Genomic DNA, 19,889 nt, shown 5'->3' with positions numbered 1-19,889 from the left:
AGCCTATATTTGTGCACATCTACAAGTCTGTTCATTAAAAAAAATCATACATATGATTCCTTAGCTGTTTTCTGATAAACGTATGGTTTTACAATTTGTACCACCTTCCAGGGGTGTTTCAGCCATGAGGTGAGCACCTTGCCTCAGTCGGCAGCTCTGCAGACATTACCAGAGCGGCAAAAAGACGCTCCTGGTAACTTAAAGAGACGAATTTCTGTTTTTTAAACCGGAAATTCGGCTATTTTAGTGCAGAGAGTGCGATTTCACTCTCTGCGCTATCAACGCAGACTACACTGGAATCCCCGTCGGCTATTAAGGCGAGGGTGGCGGTTGGCAGGGGGGTGGCATTGCGAACGCCGCCTCAGGCGGCATTACTGCCCAAAACGCAACTGCCTCCTTCTAGAAGTGCAGTAAATAAATTAATTGATTAATTAGCAGGAAAAAAGCTTAGTGTACTTGGTAGTCTAATAACAGAAAAATATAGATATAGGGGCCAACCTCCTACTCTATGGGGCTGATTAATTAACATTTATGGGGGGGGGGTTTTCTTAATACAAACATTTAAGAGCTAAAAACCTTGCATGTAAAACATGTTTTTAAAAATTTTATTTCTCAATATTTATTATGCATAAAAACATTTTAAAGTAAAAGTATACCTTTTGAAGGCTGTGGAGGTTATGTAGAAGTCAATAGATGCTGCCTGTAGCAAACTAAAATTTTTAGTTACCTCAAGGTTTGTGTTTATTTAATTTTAAAGGTTTATGCTTTCTTAGTTGGATTCGTTTTGCATTTGTATTTGTCTGTGTTTTTATATTCGGATCTTTTAATAATTAGGTAGAAATTTGTGCTTTTTGAAAATGCGAGTTTAGTCGTCATTGAGAAACCTCTAAAACTACACCAATTATAATTTAAATAATTAGTCCACCGTGCGTTACTGCTAAACAATTTGACAAGAGTTCTGACACTTTTTTGTGAAATGGTTATGGTTTTGCTATAAGGCAGAGACAATGATATCTATTTTCTTCTGCACACTGGTGTAGAATACACTACAAGTATGGGATCTGTTATCCAGAAAACAGTTCTCCAGAAAGTTCTGAATTATAAGAAGGCTGTCTCCTATAGACTTCATTTAATTAAAATTTTAAAAATCATTTATTTTTTTCTGTTTAATAATAAAACACTACTTTGTACTTGATAGTAACTAAGTTGCATGAAACCAATACTATTGGGTTTAATTAATGGTTACATGATTTTTTTTTTAGCAGATTAAGGCAACAAGGCCATCAAACAGATCCTCTCTGGAACCTGTCTCCATTACCAATGAGATGAAATGCAACATCCCCACCCTCACAAAAATGAGGTGCAGGTCCCTGTCTGGTCTGCTTAACTTGTGGCTACCCTGGCTCCCCTACACAGCCATGGAAACCAGCCACCCCAAAGTGGAATGGTTGGCTAGCAAGGATTTTGTGGAATATTAAGAAAAATGCAACATGTTGCATAATAAACTATTGACACAGATGCAATCTTCTAAAGTAATAATCTAAAAAACTTTAGGACAAAACGCAAACATCTGAACAACAGTTTTTCACCAACGAAAATATGGTGAGCTTCTACAAAAGTAAATGGGAGTTATATTTTTAACATTGAAACTTTATTTTTCAACAAAACTTTCTACATTCACTGAAAATGAATGAAAAATATGATTTTCATTATCATCAAGGCTTTCCTTCATGCAATTTAAAGTGGCTCTAGATTTTCCCAATCCAAGTTTATTTGTAAACATGCTGGCAAATATACATTGATCTTCTAAGACAATTTGCAATAGGTTTTCATTTTTTTATCCTTTGTCCTTATCCTTTTATCCTTTAGCTTTTTGTTCAGCAGCTCTCCAGTGTGGAATTTTGGCAGATATCTGGTTGCAAGGTTTGTGTTTACCTTAGCAAACCATTCAATGGTTTCAGTAAGAGACTAGAATATGAATAGGAAACAGAATGAATAGAATGGTAAGGAATAACAAAACTGTATGCTCACAGAGCAATAGATTTCAGTGACCCCAATTTTGAAGAAGGAAACATGTAGACGTGAGGGCAAACAATAAATGAACTATAAAAAATAATGAAGAACAAATGCACAGTTCCTAGGAATAAGACATTCTAAAAGATACTTAAAGGGGAGCTGCCCCTTTAAGTTTAGAAGAAACTCAATTCATTACTTGGCCTCCATGTATAAGAGTACACTTTACACACAAAACACTCTTCAGAGTTAAGTCTTTACAGACCAGTGGGGGCTGATACAGTCATATGAAAAAGTTTGGGAACCCCTCTCAGCCTGCAAAATAATTTAGTCCACTTTCAAAAAAAATATAACAGTGAAATGTCTTTCATTTCCCAGGAACATCTGAGTACTAGGGTGTTTTATGAACAAATATTTTTAGTGAAGCAGTATTCAGTTGTATGAAATTAAATCAAATGTGACTAACTGGCTGTGCAAAAATGTGGGTACCTTTGTAATTTTGTTAATTTGAGTGCATGTAACTGCTCAATACTGATTACTGGCAACACCAAATTGGTTGGATTAGCTTGTTAAGCCTTGGACTTCATAGACAGGTGTGTCCAATCATGAGAAAAGGTATTGAAGGTGGCCAATTGCAAGTTGTGCCTCTGTTTGACTCTGAAGAGTGAAAGCATGGGATCCTCAAAGAAACTCTCAAAAGATCTGAAAACAAAGATTGTTCAGTATCATGTTTAGGGGAAGGCTACAAAAAGCCATCTCAGAGGTTAAAAGTGTCAGTTGAAACTGTAAGGACTGTAATCAGGAAATGGAAGGCCCCAGGCACAGTTGCTGTAAAACCCAGGTCTGGCAGGCCAAGAAAAATACATTTGGCAGGGCTTTTAAAGAATTTCAGTTCACCATGAACAGAAATGTAATAACATTGCAATGATTTACCCAAAAAAGACAAACCCTTAATTCACTTAAGAAAGACACCCCTTTTACCTATCAATACAAAGGCTGCTTTCTTTTTTGACACACCTTTTAACAATTTTAAAAGACTTTCTCATGAAAAAATGCAAAACACAAATCTGGACACAACGTATATATTAATAGCAGAAACTGAAATGCCTTGCCTATAAAAGTCCATGGTAATGGCAAATAGGAATAACCAGAAGGCTAAGGAATATTGGTGTAAACATCATTACTGTTCTCTATGCTCATGCACTACAGAAAGGCTTTAGCCATGCATGTACTGAAGGGCATCTGAACTGTAATCCATCACTTCCACACCCCTTAGTTTTGACAGCAGTCTCAGCCATAAGAAAGACAAAATGCAACATATAATCCTCTATTAAGCAAGAAGCTTCAGACAAGGAACTTAATGTGCTGCTAAACCAAAAATGGAAACAAACAAGTAATCTTCACCCCCTTCTCTTGGCAGAAAAGCAAATAAATAAAATTGCCTCGTTCAATTTAAATAAATTATCCACAGCTGGAGAGATGGTACAGGAAATCTGAAAAGGCTGATTTTTTTCTTTTCAGTGCAAAACACATTACAGGAGCACTGCTTGAAGGGGTACATTAGTAAGCCTTACCTTACTTATTTGGGGAATTAAATGACATTCCTTTTTAATCAGGACTATGCAGTGGCAGAAAAGATTACAAACACATTCCAGCAACGATAAAAACTATAAATCAACTGTGATCTCTGGAAATGATTGTGCATTCTTACAAGAACAAGAGGAGAAAAAAAGATTCTATGACTTATCTGCCTCCAGATGAATACTAAAACATTTAGAACAATTAGTTATTGTAAGCAATGTATCCGTGTTTGTCCATGACACAAAAACTATGCAGGACAGTAAGGGGGCCTATTTATGAAGCCTAAAATTTTTATGGTTGAGTTTTAAAGGGGATATGATCCGAATATTTAGTGGGAAAAACACTAGATTTATTATATTACAAAGCTGCTAAAACTTTGAATCCAAAATAAATCCGCTAAAACCTGTCAAAGTCATGTAAAAGTCAATGGCAGATGGTCCCTTTAAGAATTGGAACATGTTTTTTCCCATTCACAACTGTCGAAAGTTTCGAGCTGTTTGATGCTGGATTTCGTTCGATAATTCAATAAATTCTAGTTTTTCATTCAATAATCCAAATAATTCAAGTTTTACTGGCAACAATTCAAAAAAGTTGTACAATTGAAATTGTCGCACAATTAAGTCGAGACTTTTCCTGCATGGAAATTTTCAATCCGAATTGTTATCAAATTAAGCCACATCGTGGATGGGAGCTTGGTCAAATTTTAATTATTAAAATAAAAGGGAAAATCTAAAGTTATGCAACAGGGAATTACAAATATGCAAGCAATTAAAATAAGACAAATCCTTTATAGAGAGAGACCTAGGGGTGCGTATAGAATAGCCAAGATGGGATTGTTTACACTGGATAAGAGTTACTGTAGGGTGGATACGATAAATATGTATAAATATATAAAAGAGGGGCATACCATAAATTCTCTGGTGCTTTGGGCACCAGTAAATCCTTCCAGCCGACATGAAAGCTGAAATTAAATGTTTCCAATATACATAATAGCCAGAGCACTACTTCCTGCTTTGCAGCGCTCTTGGTTTCCATCAGGCAGTGACCAATCAGTGACTTGAGGGGTGGGGAGTCATATGGGCCATAACTGTTGCTTTTGAATTTGAGCTGAATGCTGAGGATCAATTGCAAACTCACTGAACAATTATGTCCCACGTGGCCCCCCTTCAACTCGCTGACTAACTCAGCGTTAGAGAGCTGAAAAGCAAGAAGTTGTGTTCTGGCTATTTTGTTAGACATCCAGTCTCTCCAACCTTTATAAATTAATTTTTTTGATTTACTAACTATATTAGAAACATTTTTTATTTTGTACAGGCTATCAATTTACACACTTTTTATTTTTACACTGAACTGTTCCTTTAACACTGGAGAGAAGCATCACCAGTGATATTGCCTAAAGCAGCCAATCAGATCTTTACTTTTGTCGTCTAACTTGCAGGTCACTGTTCAAATCTAATTGCTGATTGATTGCTATGGGCAACATCACTGGTGATGTTTGTCTCCAATTATAAATACTGCACATGAACAAAGGTGGTTCCATCAATTAATCATAACATTAACTTTGAATGCTATTTATAATGTTGCCATAAAAGTATTTGCCTGATGCTTTACATTACCTTTCTTTCCCCCATGTTCCTCTATGAGGGGGGCTGCGATATTTGTGCAGCAGTAGTCAGTTAGCATTAAAAAAAACTCTAACTGACAGGTTAAGAAGGGGCAGTCAGGTTGGCAAAACAGTCAGGTTTAGGAAATTCAAGTAACAATTACTTGCAAAAACAGAACAATCAGCAAAAAATGGTCAGTATGACCTAAAGGTAACTTTTAGGGGCAGACTTATCAAAGGTTGAAGTGAATTTTTGAATTAAAAAAAAACGTTGAATTTCGAAGTAATTTTTAGGTACTTCAACCATCGACTAGTCTAACTTCGATTCTAAGTTGACAAAAACTTCAAAATTCGAATATCGAAATTTATCATGTACTGTCTCTTTTAAACTTCGACCATTCGCCACCTAAAAGCTGCCGAAGTGCTGTTTTAGCCTATGGGGTGGCCTCCTAGAACCTAAATGGAGGCAATTGGTGGAGTTTGAGAGATCAAAGTTTTTTGGGGGAAAAACTTTGAATCAAAGTAGATTGAAGGTGCTATTACTTCGATCATACGATTTGAAGTAGGCCAAATACGGACCACATCGACCCCCAAAAACCTTCGACCTCTATTCGATTGGTCTTTATGTTTTGTTTTTTTTTAACTTCGAACTTCAACCCTTGATAAATCTGCCCCTTAATGTAGATTAATACTTTGAAAAGAAAATTTTTAGTGTCAGTATCACTTTAAAGTATGAAAAGGTTTTTTTTTTGTTTTTTTTACAGTTAATGTTGTGACGCTGTGAAATTTTCCCCCTGAAGGGATTGTATAGGTAGATACATTCCATAGAAACTTTTTTAAAGGAGAAGGAAAGGCTAAAATTAAGCTTTATTAGAATATATATGCATATAAATACACCAGTAAACCCTCAAAGTAATGCTGCTCTGAGTTCTCTTTCTAAAGAAACACAGTATTTCTTTCTATTGTGTACACATGGGCTTCTGTATCAGACTTCATGTTTTCAGCTTAAACCTCCAGGGCTAGGGCTTGAGCATGCTCAGTTTTCTCCTCTCCCCCTCCCTCCTGTAATCTGAGCCCAGAGCTATGAGCGAGCAGGGAGAGACTCAGACAGGAACTGATGTCACACAAAGCCAATATGGCAGTTGCTATCCTAAACAAACAGAGAACACTTCAAGAGCTGTTTACTCAAGTATGGTAAAGCATTCTGCAGAATAAATATAGTGTTATAGCTTGTACTATTGTGGCTAATTTATTGGCAATAAACTGCTTTCCTTCTTCTTTAAAGGGATTACCTAAACTATGTGGGAAGCCTTTGCTTTCCCTTTTATGTAAAGTCGGTGCTGCCATAACTGCACTTGCTCTTCTTGGAAGGTTTTCTGTTAAGATGGGATCTGCTTTCATTCAGCCACAGCAGCAGCAATGATGTCACTTTTATTTGTTGTTCGGGCATGGTTCAATCTTTAAGTTCTTATACATCTCACAGATATTCAATTAAGTTGAGGTCCGAGTTTAATGCAGGCCAACCAAGATCTTACAATTGTTTTGATTTTTCTTTGTGAATAGGAACAACCATGACCAGTTTTTTTTAATTTACTTGCAGAGAAAACAGGGAGCTTGTCAATGAATTTTTATCCAAAGACTTGCAATTTTATAAGGGATTTCCAGGTGCATATAGGCCACTGAAATCCCAACACTGAATACAAACTCAATGCGTTTAATGATGATGGCTGCATAGGAAAGGCACCTAGAAATTACGTCTTCAAACAATGCAGTGAAGCAGAATGAAAGGTGACCTCTAGGCCAGGGATGTCCAAAAGGTATATTGGGATCTACAAGTAATTGGGGATCAGTAGATTTTAAAACACTGTCAAACAAACAGCTTGTCTATCACCCTCGTTTCATGCTTTTCATTGAGATATTTATTATGTTAAAGGGATACTGTCATGGAAAAACATGTTTTTTACAAAATGTATCAGTTAATAGTGCTACTACAGCAGAATCCTGTATTGAAATCAGTTTTTCAAAACAAGAAATGGATTTTTTTATATCTAATTTTAAAATTTGCTATGGGGCTAGACATTTTGACATTTCCCAGCTGCCCTCAGGTCATGTGACTTGTGCTCTGATAAACTTCAGTCACACTTTACTGCTGCACTGCAAGTTGGAGTGATGTCATTACCCCTCCCTCCTACAAGCTGCTGTAATTTAAATAGAGCCTTGTCTGCTGAGCCTGTCAATTGAACAATAGGCAGGAATCAAGATAAGCTCCCACTGACACCACTTCAGAAGGACTGAAATAAGATAGTCCTGTGATCACTGCCCCCACTAACGTTTCAAAAATAAATATATATATAAATATATAAATATATATATATATATATACACACACACACACACACACACACACACACACACACACACACAATTCATTTTGGGCACTGGAAAAAATATTTTATATAGATAGTTTATTATATTTGTTTACACAAAAATGAATGGCAGAAACACAGGAGTACACTCCCAGGACTGATGACAGGGAATAGAAAAAAAGGATAAAATAAGGAGGACATACTTGAAACCAGAAAAACTTAGGAGGAAGTCTAGGAAGGGTTAAAATAGCTCAGGAGAAAGGAGGCAGTAAGTAGTTAATGAAAAAAGAAGTCTTGCAGGCAGGAAAGGAGCAAGGTCTGTGTGAGGTGGATAGCAGAGGGGACTCACAGCTCCTTTACCTCATCTAGTAACCAGTAAAACTAACTAGGAAGGCAGCAAGGAGAGAAAGCTCCACCCTCCAAAGGAATGCAAAGAACAAACTTACAGAACGGCAGGAGCACAATGGCGTAACTACGTGGAGTGGCACTAGAGGGCCAGGACCAAAAGGTCTGTGGTATGGTAGTACCCCCTCTACTCCCCTTTTTGAAGTCTGGGTTGGGTGGATGAGCATCTGGTTGGGCAGAACAGTGCATGTCGGGCTCCCCCAAAGATATTTTAAAAAGGGTCCGGCCAGATCAAAGTACGCCACTGCAGCAACGTCAGCCTGGCATTGATGCCTAACTGCCCACAACATCTCGAAGTCTGTTGCTACAAATCACACATCAAAGTGAATGTCATATCAGACAGAGGTTTATGGTTTCGAATTTTTATAAGAAAAGTAATATGGTAGCCTTGAATAATAAATTCTGACTTCATACACTACTGTGCATTTTCTGCAAAATATATTGAAAAACTGTGCTTGTAAAAAGTAGATATTACAAATAGATAATAGATATTACCTTGAAACAGTTTTATCATCTATTGGTTTAGCTATGCCTTTTAAATGGCTGGCTAAAAAAGGTCGAATTTTAGCTGCCAAATTGGCCCCTCTAGAGTCGACAGCTACTTGGACTACATCTGGGATGAAAATGAAAACTACCAATACCAATAACTACTAATTACGTTTCAACATTCCATGGAGCAAGTACCATATCAACCTGTTAATGCAGTCCTACCCTATTATGAGGTCTCTTTCACAAGCAGTCACAAACATGTTAAAAACTGTAAAAATGCTGCTTTTTAGACAATGCTTTCTTCATGCAATCATAACAAATACCAAACAATTACTTTATTTTCACAGAATTTTACTCTTATTTAACAGTCTTAAACTTGATCAGAGATTATTTTAAATTGTTAACCAAAAGGGTCTCCTTCAGGTCAAAGAAAAAGGAAAAATAATTGAATGCATCAACTAAGACAGAAAACCTTCAAAGAGACACGTGTAAGATAACAGAAATTGCTTGTCTATGTAAATAGAAAAATACACAGCCAAAAAACTAGCAAATCTTCCCTACATAACATTATAATAATTAGTGTGTGTTAACAAAAAAAAAGGGGTTCAAAAAAAGCATAGATGTCTCTTTAACGGTTATTCCTAGTATATAAATTATAGCCATAAAGTTTTCCTGCCGAGCAGCCTAATTAATTCTTGTTCCATACACAAAGGGAAATGCTGGGTGACAAATGGGTGCAAAGCTTGAAAGCTGCCAGGTCTGCAAAACATTTTCTACTTCAATTTAGAAGCAATTTTGCAGTAAATCATCAAGCTGAACTTACGATCTCAGGAATCTAAGGACGGCCAAACCTAGTAAAGTCAATGTTAGCTAAAAAGAATATATACAATGTATTTTATTAAATATTTAGAGTTACACAATTTTATTTTCTAAATATACCATACACAAGTGCCATAAATAACCTATACCATATATCCTTATAACCGGTACTGAGTGTTGTCACATGGCAAAGTGACTGAGGAGCATATTTATTACGCTGTGTAAAAAACAGCAGGATAATACACCTGATGTCTCCAGGCTACGCTGTGTTAAAAAAAAACAAAAAAAACACAACATTTAGTAGTAATATGTGTGTAGGTCTCACACATGTAAAGGTAAAAAAAAATAAAATCCCATTTTTACTTTCCTTAATAAAAATCAAATCTATCTCCAATATACTTTAAAGGGGTTGTTCACCTTTGAGATAACTTTTAGTATGATGTAGAGAGTGATATTCTGAGACAATTTGCAATTGGTTTTCATTTTTTATTATTGAAGTTTTTGAGTTATTTAGCTTTTTATTCAGCAGCTCTTCAAATTGCATCGTGATCAATCTGGTAAATAGGGTCCAAATTACCCTAGCAACGTGCATTGACTTGAATAAGAGACTGGAATATGAATAGGAGAGGGTCTGAATAGAAGGGTCAGTAATAAAAAGTAGTAACAATACATTTGTAGCCTTACAGAGCATTTGTTTTTTAGAAGGGAGTCAATGACACCCATTTGAAAGCTGCAAAGAGTAGGAAGAAAAAGTAAAATAACTAAAAAAATAATGAAAAACAATTGAAAAGTTGCTTAGAATTGGCCATTCAATAATATACTAAAAGTTACCTTAAATGTGACCCACCCCTTTAATTGAAAAATGTGTACCGTTTTTATAATAAACCTGACTGTATGCAGTGAAATACCCCCTTCGTTTAACTTGCTTTGACAGCTGCAGATAGGAAACTTCAGACGATCCCTAGCTGCTCTGCAGGGAAACAATCATACTTTCAAATGGCAGGGGGAGCCCCCACCTTCCTTCCCTGACCTCGAGCAGCATTGTTTCCCTATAAAGTACTAAGGGGTACACATGAGTATAAGTGGGGATACACATGAGTATAAGATAGAATACATTTCTCTCTGGGGCAGCTAAACTTAGCATGAGGCATGAATAGTAGGCAAGAAATAGTAATGACATACAAAAAAGGGTGCCAACACCACTACTCGAGAGGAGAAAGGTCAGATCTAAATATCTAAACACCAGAGACAGGAACACTCTATTTTAAACTTAGATTTTGGAAAAACAGTAAAAAAGAAATAATGGAAAGTAATTGATAAAAAGTCTTTATTTCTGGGGAACAATCTGAAAACAACTGAACTGAAAAAAAGTGTTTGGAAGGTGAACAACCCATTTAACATAGGAGGCCCAATTTGAAATTGACCTATAATCCTGAAGAGACCCAGAACATTTAAACAACATTTATGTTCCACAGTTTGATTTTTTTCAAATAGTAATAGTGCTGTTCTAGCAGAATTATGCACTGAAGTGCATTTTTCAAAAGAGCAAACAGAATTTTGTATGTTTAATTTTGAAATCTGCCATGGGGCTAGATATGTAAATAGTTTCTGAGGTGCCCTCAGCCATGTGACTTACTACTGAATAGCACTCAAGAGTAAAAATCCAGTCTCACTGCAACTCATCCAATTACACTGAGTGGGAGAAACAATAGCTTATCTGAAAGCAGTTCCATTTTGAAGTGGATGCTCTTTCTGAAAGCATTGGATAGAGCACAATGACCTGAGATGGCTGCCTGCACGCCAATATCACAGCTAAATATGTGAAACGTAACCAGTGTAATATATAGTAAAAAAAACCACACCATAAATATCATGACAGAATGCCTTTAAACACAGCCTAACCTTTTTAGATAATTGTTTGTGGTGTAGCAGAATACAAAACTGAAGTTGCTGATTTGTCCATGTAACAGGCACACTTTTTAAAATGTATTTTTGCAACATGAGTACTTGAAAAAATATGGCAATGAAAAGATTCCAAGGAGTTTTATCACAAGTGACACTTAAAATTAGAAACTTATGAAAAATGCACCATGCATAGCTCTGCATAAACCCACTGCATATATTAAGAGTTAATTAGTGTTTAATACATTTGAAAGCAGTTTTAGCAAAATGTAATTTAACGTACACCAAAACTGTGGATTGACTGAAATGAGCACACAGATGTTGCTGACATTATAGATATGTTTATTGATAAAAGCTACCCAGCAGAATGAAATTAATTAAGTATAGTATTTTCAGTCTGCACCCATTTCACCTCTTAAGTAAACAAGAAGACCTGGACAAGGCTTCTTTCCAAAGTTTACACAGTGCCTTTAATATTTTTAGGGTCATAGAGACAGCAGACAAGAATACTAGCCTTCCATTAGAGATGCTCAGTTTACTAATTTAAAAGAAAATGGACAACATTCAATTTCAGCAGAAGCCTGCATTGGCACCCACCATGTGTGAAACCAACCTATAACTGACTTGAAATAATTAGGCCAAAAGTAACGCAGATACACATTTCCATTACTCAACACAGCATGGACACAGCATGAACTTCTCTCCCATATTTCATATGAAAATTGGGGTTAATTTGCACTGTCCAATTAGTTATTTTTTTAAAATATATAATTAGAAGTTACCAGTGAAGCACTGATGCTGCGCCTGCCCTGCAATCGCCAAAGTACCTCTTCAAGAGCAATTATTGCAAATAATAGTAGCAACAAAAACACCTTTTTTTCTAAGCAACTACTAGGTGAGGTTAATACATAAGTATATTTGGCTTACATTTAAAATGACATAATGTAAGAGAACAGGAAAAACAAGCCAGGAAACAGCGCATTTCAAGTTTACAAATACACATAACAGTATCCCACACTGTATAAGAGTAAAAGTTTACATTTAGACATTGATGTCTGTGGTCAATCATATGATTACCTATACATAGATATATACATACAGTCTGTTTAAGGTGCACGATCATCTGCATTTCAAAGATCTTAAAGCACATTCAGCCGGCGATAAGCTGTATGAATTTGTAGGCTCCATTAGGAATAGAGAGGTGATTTAATGTTGTTCATAATGTATTAATTATAGGTGCTAAACCAGTTTTTTCTCCAGCAAAAAAATTTAAAAAAATTAAAGAGAGAGGTCAGCAGGGAAAAATAATTAACAATGAACAGCTTCCTAGGGTACAGAAGGTAAATTACAGTTACAAATAAAAAATAATTCAGTAATCGATTAGACTGCTAAAATCTAGAACATGAAAGCAAATAATTGATTGGATGATATGGTTTTGATTAATATGGCTGCTATGTGTAATAGCAGTGCTTTTTAACACAAAATAAAAACGTACATCTCAATATAAATAACTGCAATCTCCAATTTAGTGAACAAGATTGCAAATAAACTAAAGAGAACATTCCTAGCTTGAAAACGTTGCCAGTGAAAGGTGTTAAAGGTGTTAGGCGTCTGCTGGGGCTGGGTGGTCTAAGATTTCTTTTCACAGAGGACTCAGCAGCAGCACTGTGAGTGTAACTGGGTGTATTTGCATAGACCGTTCTGATTCAGAAAAGGTCTAACGGTTAAAATGGCTTTAATATTCCCTTCTCCTTTAAACCCTTAACTGTCAAAATGAGCCTGCCCTCGCCAGCACTTTGGCATAGGACACACAAGTGTTTGGAAGAATGATACTTTTACCAACTGATTATTTGTTATGCTGATAAACAGCATCATTAGAGGCTGTATACTACAGGTATATGGGGCTGAGTGTAAGGACCCCACAGCCCAATTAGAGGAGAATCCAGACCAAGGAAGAAGCACCAGGTACAAAATACAATTCGTGGAAGCCAAAGAGTAAAGAAGGATTTACAGAACCCCTCAGTGGCCATTCATTACAAATGTAAATACATGGCAGGTCATCACAACAATAACATAAATCTAAGAGGATACACTGAAGGAATAGGAAAACAGAGCTCCATGCAAATTTACAGAACCCAATTCTAAAACTAGTACGCAGGTTGTTGTAGTCAGGGTGAGCTAGCTTCCATATACAGCCAGCATTGTTTAACAGTGCTTGCTCTATATACAGGTTAAATGATAACACAAAGAATATTTAACACCACATGCAGTTTGGCTTGCAACTAAGAAGACCTCCATCTTCAATTCAGTGTATCTATATCCAGTTCTTTACTCCTCTATCACTTGGAAATCCTTTTGTCATGAAACTTTCTTCTTCGGGGAAGCTCCATGTAGCTCAGTTTATACCCATGCCTATTGTGGAAATCAACTAAAATATCAGCCAGGAAAGTTTTGATAGATGGGAAAAACATTTTATTGCTAGGAATTTCCCACTTTAATATCTAATAAACTGCCAATGCCAGAAACAATGCTGTTGTCTGTTGATATTGTGGTCAAAATAATGAGCATGGCTTTGAAACAGGGATGAACTAGTATTGGTTTGGTATTCAGTTGAAACTTGAGGGAGACATGTATGAGTATTCAAGACTGCATATTTCTGTGATTTGTGAAATGCCAAAAGGCATGTTGCAAAAAAAAAAAAAAAAAAAATTGAAAATCAATAAATACATCTTCTCATATTCACCAAACTTAATTAAAATCCATAAAAGTCATGTCACTTTAAAAGTTCTGCACAACTAAAAGCATTTAAATTGTGTGCTCACAGATAATGTAACTTTTACATAACTCTCAAATTCAAATATCCACATTAGAGTTTGTATTTAGTGTTTAACCAAAACCAAACAATGATGGATTTGGAGCATTCTAGTAAAAAAAAGCTTCTGCTAAAGAAGCAAGTAAACCGTACCTGTGAAACACACGGGGATTGTTGTATGCATTTTTATTACACTTCACTCTTTTTAATTAAAGTGATTTGTGTTTCCGATTATTCTAAATTATGCAGTTCTTTAGTCCTCGGTTTGATGACAAATGGGGTTCCAAGTGACACATTTCATATAGACACAATACATTCAACACGGAGGTCCTGCAAGTTGGCACCTAAACCACAAGTGGCATTAACTATTTCTTTATATTATCACTTGGGAAATTCTGTGGTAGCTGAGTTTTTCATTTGTAAAGAGAGTAATTAACTATTCAGATTATTCAGAATAGTATTTATCTTAAAGAGAAAGTGGATGAGAATGTTTTTAAGATAGAACATGAATCTAATGTTATCTTTAGTTTAGTGGTGTTAGTACCTCTTTCAATATACCCCCCACGTGCAATTTATTTGAATTGTACTAAAGAATATACATTTGTTAAAAAAAATAAAGATCTCCAGTTATATTACCTGGTGACATCCATAATAATCCCACAAACAACTTTTTCTTACAGTTGTTCCATCTTTTATTTGTTACCGTTTACCCAAAATTAAAGTTTAATGTTCCTGTCTCTGGGGTTACAGTCTGGCAGCTCAGTGATCCAGGAGCATTGGGAACAATTTGCTATCCTATTACATTGATACAATTAGTTGATACATTTCTCAGCAGTATCTATGGAATATTAGCAACTTTTGTTTCAATTCTAACAGCTGCCTTTAAAGGAACAGTTCAGTGTGAAAATAAAAACTGTGTAAATAGATAGGCTGTGCAAAGTAAAAAATGTTTCTAATGTATAAAGACTGGAGTGAGTGGATGTGTAACATAATAGGCAGAACACTTCCTGCTTTTCATCTCTCTAACGCCGAACTAGTCAGCGACTTGAAAGGGGGCCACATGGTACATATCTGTTCAGTGAGTTTGAAATTGATCCTCAGCGCACAGCTCAGATTCAAAAGCAACAGATATGACCCATGTGGCCCTGCCCAAGTCTCTGATTGGTTACTGCCTGGTAACCAGGTTAACCAGTCAGTGTAAACCAAGAAATGAAAAGCAGGAAGTAGTGTTCTGGCTATTATGTTACACATCCAGTCACTCCAGCCTTTATACATTACATTTTTGCCTAACTATATTAGAAATATTTTTTATTTTCCATAGCCTATTTACCCAGTTTTTATTTTTACACTGAACAATTCCTTTAATGAAGCTAGGGATTCTGATCTGCAGGGACAAATATAACAATTGTGTCAACTAAATATATCAATTTAGAACAGTTAAAGAGTCCGCGACCCACCCCCGAGTTGGTTTAGAAGGTGAAAAATAAAACTTTACACTTCAATATTAGAAAAACTGTCAAAAATAGAAAGTAATTGAAAAAAGTCTGTTTCTGGTGATCTATCTGAAACTAAGTGTTTGAAGGTGAACTACCCCTTTAAAGATAACTTCAACTCAAAAAGTAATTTTTGGCCTAATAAAAGAACACATAATTCTAAGCAACTTTGCAAAATACATTTGTTACAAATTCTCTATGGTTTTTAAATTATTTGTATGTGTATTGCTACTGAAAGCAGTGTTTGTCTGCCCCTTTCTATTCTCTATTCTGATGGCTCTGACTGTTGATACAATGTAAGACAAGGCAGCTGATTAACAGACCTTTCTCTGCTGGGTAACAAAGACTTTTGCAACATTGATTAAAAAGTAAACCGGGAGTTGAAGAAAATATTGTTTTTAATATAAATTGTTTTTACAAATAACTTTAAAAGCACTGCATTTTTTAATAAATGTATATCGGAAAGCTGCTTCAAATGATCTTTTCTTTTATTAGACATATTTTTATTTTGAAATAGACTTGCCCGTTAAGCATCTTTTGCCTTCATCTACAAAGTGAACGGCTGCACTAATTATAAAGGATATTGTATTATATAATTTACTTAAAAAAAAAAAAAAACAGCTACATCATTAAGTGGGGAAAATGTATAAGTAATAAATACATTATAGTTACATATTTTTCATCGAAACAGCTGTTAAATATAATCAGAATATTCAACTAAATTCATGAACAAACAGACATTGACATGGGTAAATTCCACTGGGAACGGTTATCATTTGCACAAGATATGAATAGCAATAAATTCTTCTTACTGTTTTTTTGGGCTTTTGAGAACTCTGAACCACCTTCCTTCTTAAAAATTGCAAAGGCATTGGCTTGTGGGAGTTGATTAGCCAATAGAAAAGCTTTTTGAATTTTTATCCTTCCCTCTAGAAGCTGGTCCCAAATAGCTGAGAAAGAGATGATAAAAACAGAACATTAATTAATACAAAATAAATACATTATCTAACTAGCTAATATTGTAAACGAAACAGAAAGAAATTGCCAGCACTCGGTCTAACCCACGCTGTGGCTTTGACCAGCTGCTAGAAACACCCCTGTGCCAGCGCTTGGTCTAACCCACAATATGGAGTTGACCAGCTGCTATAAGCGATAAATATTATAAAGTATGTTTTGGTGGGGGGGGCTGGGCATATTATGGGCAGCTAGACAACAACATACATCCCAGTCCCACTATTTGCAGGACAGTGCTGATTAGCAGTCCCCATCCTGCAATCCTTAATCCTGTTTGCTTCCTCTTCAAGGAAAACTAAACCCTAAAAATGAATACGGCTAAAAAAGCCATATTTTGTATCATGACCTGATTGCATCAGCCTAAAGTTTCTGCATCTCAATAGCAGCAATGATCCAGGATTTCAAACTTGTCACAGGGGGTCACCATCTTGGAAAGTGTCTGTGACTCTCACATGCTCAGTGGGCTCTGTTGAGAAGCCAAGTTTAGGGGTCGTCGCAAATTATCAAACAGAAAATAAGGTTTGCCTGTAATATAAGCCGATGCTACAGGGCTGATTATTAATTCTGAGGTTAGTTGCACTGGTTTCTGTGTTTCCGTGTAGTAATTATCTCCTTATATGGTGACATTAATATTCTATGTGTATAAAAAACCCTCTAATTCGACCCTCAAAGTAAAATCCTTCGATTTGAATATCGAATTTGAAGGATTTTAGCGCAAAAGGTTAGATCGAACGATAAAATCGTTCAAATCTAACAATTTTAAGTGATCGATCGAATGATTTTTATTTGATCAAAAAAAACTTAGCCTATGGGGACCTTCCAGAGCACTTTTCTAACATTGCACTTCGGTAGCTTTAATGTGGCGAAGTATGAAGATGAAGTTTTTTTAAAGAGACAGTACTTTGATTATCGAATGGTGGAATAGTCAAAGATTTTTGATCGAATTCGATCGAATTTGACCAATTCGATGGTCGAAGTACCCAAAAAAATACTTCGAAATTCGAATATTTTTGCATTCGAACTATTCACTCGAGTGCCCCTAAGTGTACTGTATATTCTCAGGCGGCCCCTAAGCTTAGTAAGTGACAGCAGCACATAGCATGTGCAGTGAATCGGCAGAAAAGAAGATGGGGACTAATATGGCATATTTGGAGACACAGATCTTTACTGCGTAAGTGTTGTGGTTGCCTTGGGCTGGTACAGAAGCCTAAAACATAATGTATAACATTTCTAGCCTACTTATTTAGTTAAGCCTTTGTTCTCCTTTCAGGAGTCTTCTCACAGTCTCACAAGATGAGCCTGTAATGTCACTCCTCATATTATATAAATTGCAAAACAAAACAGAGGAATCTACAGATGAGGAGCATTACAGCAATCTGCTCACAGGTTTAGCATGGTTTTACAAAGTGGACGTGGTCAACACTGCAACACTACAGGTAGGAAATTGCTAGGCAATATGGGGTGTGGCCTAATGCAGTTTAAGTCTTACTTTGATAAACAAATAGCTGTCTGTCTTATAGGTGGGCCTAGCACTAAAAATATAATCAAGTAAGCTCAGTCAACAGAATTACACCGTATAACCGAAAAACTTCCTTGATCTAAATGCTAAAGGAAAGATTTCTCCCAGAGTATTCAAAAACTACATTGTCAACTAGCATGAAACAAATTTCCTATAAAATGTATGATTACATTTACTGGAGAACATTTTAGCAAAAGAAATTCAGATGATCTCCTATGGTTTCAAAAGACAGTCACATCTGGGCACTCGCCAAAATTAGAAATCACGTAATTAAAGAGAGTGTGTCTGAACTATAGGGCTGTGCATTATGTATGGCGAGCCAGCAGGATTACTTGTCAAACCTCCCAGGATGTGTTGGCTACAGAAAATTAATGGTTTCATTCTTTAAAACAATTACCTTCCAATGACACCTTCAAACGAACTTATAAAAAAAGATTACATTTTGAGTAACTTATATTTAAATCTATAATCATGACCAATTCCAAAATATTTCACTTGAACAAAGGTGTAGCATTTGTAAATTAGACTTATGGATATAAAATGCCCAATTCCCGTACAAAATCATTTGCAAAGAAAGATAGTGTAAGAACATAAAACAATCCCTAACAGTGTTATTCTAGTAACATATAATTAAACAAAATATATGGTATATCACTAAAATATTTAACTACTACAACTTACACTGATGGAGAAAAATTGAAGGGGGTTGTATAATGAAAAGGTGCAAAGTTTTCATAGGTCTAATTACTTAAAGCAACCAATCAGCGGGTAGCATTTACCAGTCACCTTTTTAAAAGCAAACATTGCATTGGTTGCTGTGTATTAAAGTACCTGAGCAAACTGTTAGTTATGATGACTAGTATTGCTTTATGGTAGGCAACACTGAATCGTTATATAAAAATATCTTAATATTTAGAATATTCTAAAATATTAGAATATAATTTTTTTAAATTTTTTACTTTGCCCAGTTTTTATTCTTACCCTGAACTGTTCCTTTAAAGACGAACTAACTCTTTAATCCATACAACCTTTTCTTCCCCATTCTTTACTCAATTTGCACTGTACTTTTGCTTTACCTACTCCTCTGTTCTTTTGTTTATAACCAGAGATCCATTCGGGGGTTGTTCAATAAACTTTTATTATGATGTAGAGAGTGATGTTCTAAGACAATTTTTATTATTTGTGGTTTTTGAGTTACTCAGCAGCTCTCCAGTTTGCAATTACTGGCTGCTAGGGTCCAAATTAACCTAGCAAATGTTAATTGATTTGATTAAGAGACTGGAATATGAATAGGAGAGGGCCTGACTAGAAAGACTAATAATAAAACTAACAATAAATTTGTAGCCTTACAGAGCATTTGTATTTGAAAACTGGAAAGAGTCAGTGACCCCCATTTGAATGCTGGAAAGTTAACAAGAATCAAAAATTATCAAACGACAATTTAAAAGTTGTTTAAAATTAGCCATTTTATAACATACTAAAAGGTAACAAAGGTGAACATCCTCTTTTAAACTTTTTAATGCCCAGTTATTTTTTACTCCCCTGTCTGTAAGTACTAAGTAATATTTATAAATAATGTTTGTATGGTACATACTTTATATATTAACTGAATAAATATTTTCTTATGCAAAAACCCTTGATAAAGTCAGTTGAGCTGGTGCCTCATCAATATCTCAATCCAAGATACCTCTTCCATTTTCAGACTAAACTAAAAATCTTTAAAGACAAACTGAATCCTAAAAATGAATATGGCTAAAAATGCCATATTTTATATAATGAACTTATTGTACCAGCCTAAAGTTTCAGCTTGTCAATAGCAGCAATGATCCAGGACTTTAAACTTGTTACAGGGGGTCACCACCTTGGAAAGTGT

The 19,889-nt window shown here is 35.6% G+C and overlaps 1 protein-coding gene across 1 annotated transcript in view; it reads right to left on the bottom strand.

The window, feature by feature from the left end:
• The window catches only part of aatf.S (apoptosis antagonizing transcription factor S homeolog), a 103,138-nt gene that overhangs the window by 74,655 nt on the left and 8,594 nt on the right, over positions 1-19,889 (bottom strand). Inside the window, 1 exon segment of the mRNA NM_001174006.1 lies at positions 16,296-16,433. Within this exon segment, the coding sequence (NP_001167477.1) occupies positions 16,296-16,433 (138 nt within the window).

The sequence above is a fragment of the Xenopus laevis genome, chromosome 2S (genome assembly GCF_017654675.1).
Source record: "Xenopus laevis strain J_2021 chromosome 2S, Xenopus_laevis_v10.1, whole genome shotgun sequence".
NCBI classification, from domain to species: domain Eukaryota; kingdom Metazoa; phylum Chordata; class Amphibia; order Anura; family Pipidae; genus Xenopus; species Xenopus laevis.
The sequence above is the reverse complement of the archived record's forward strand: the minus strand, read 5'-3'. Positions and strand labels throughout refer to the sequence as shown.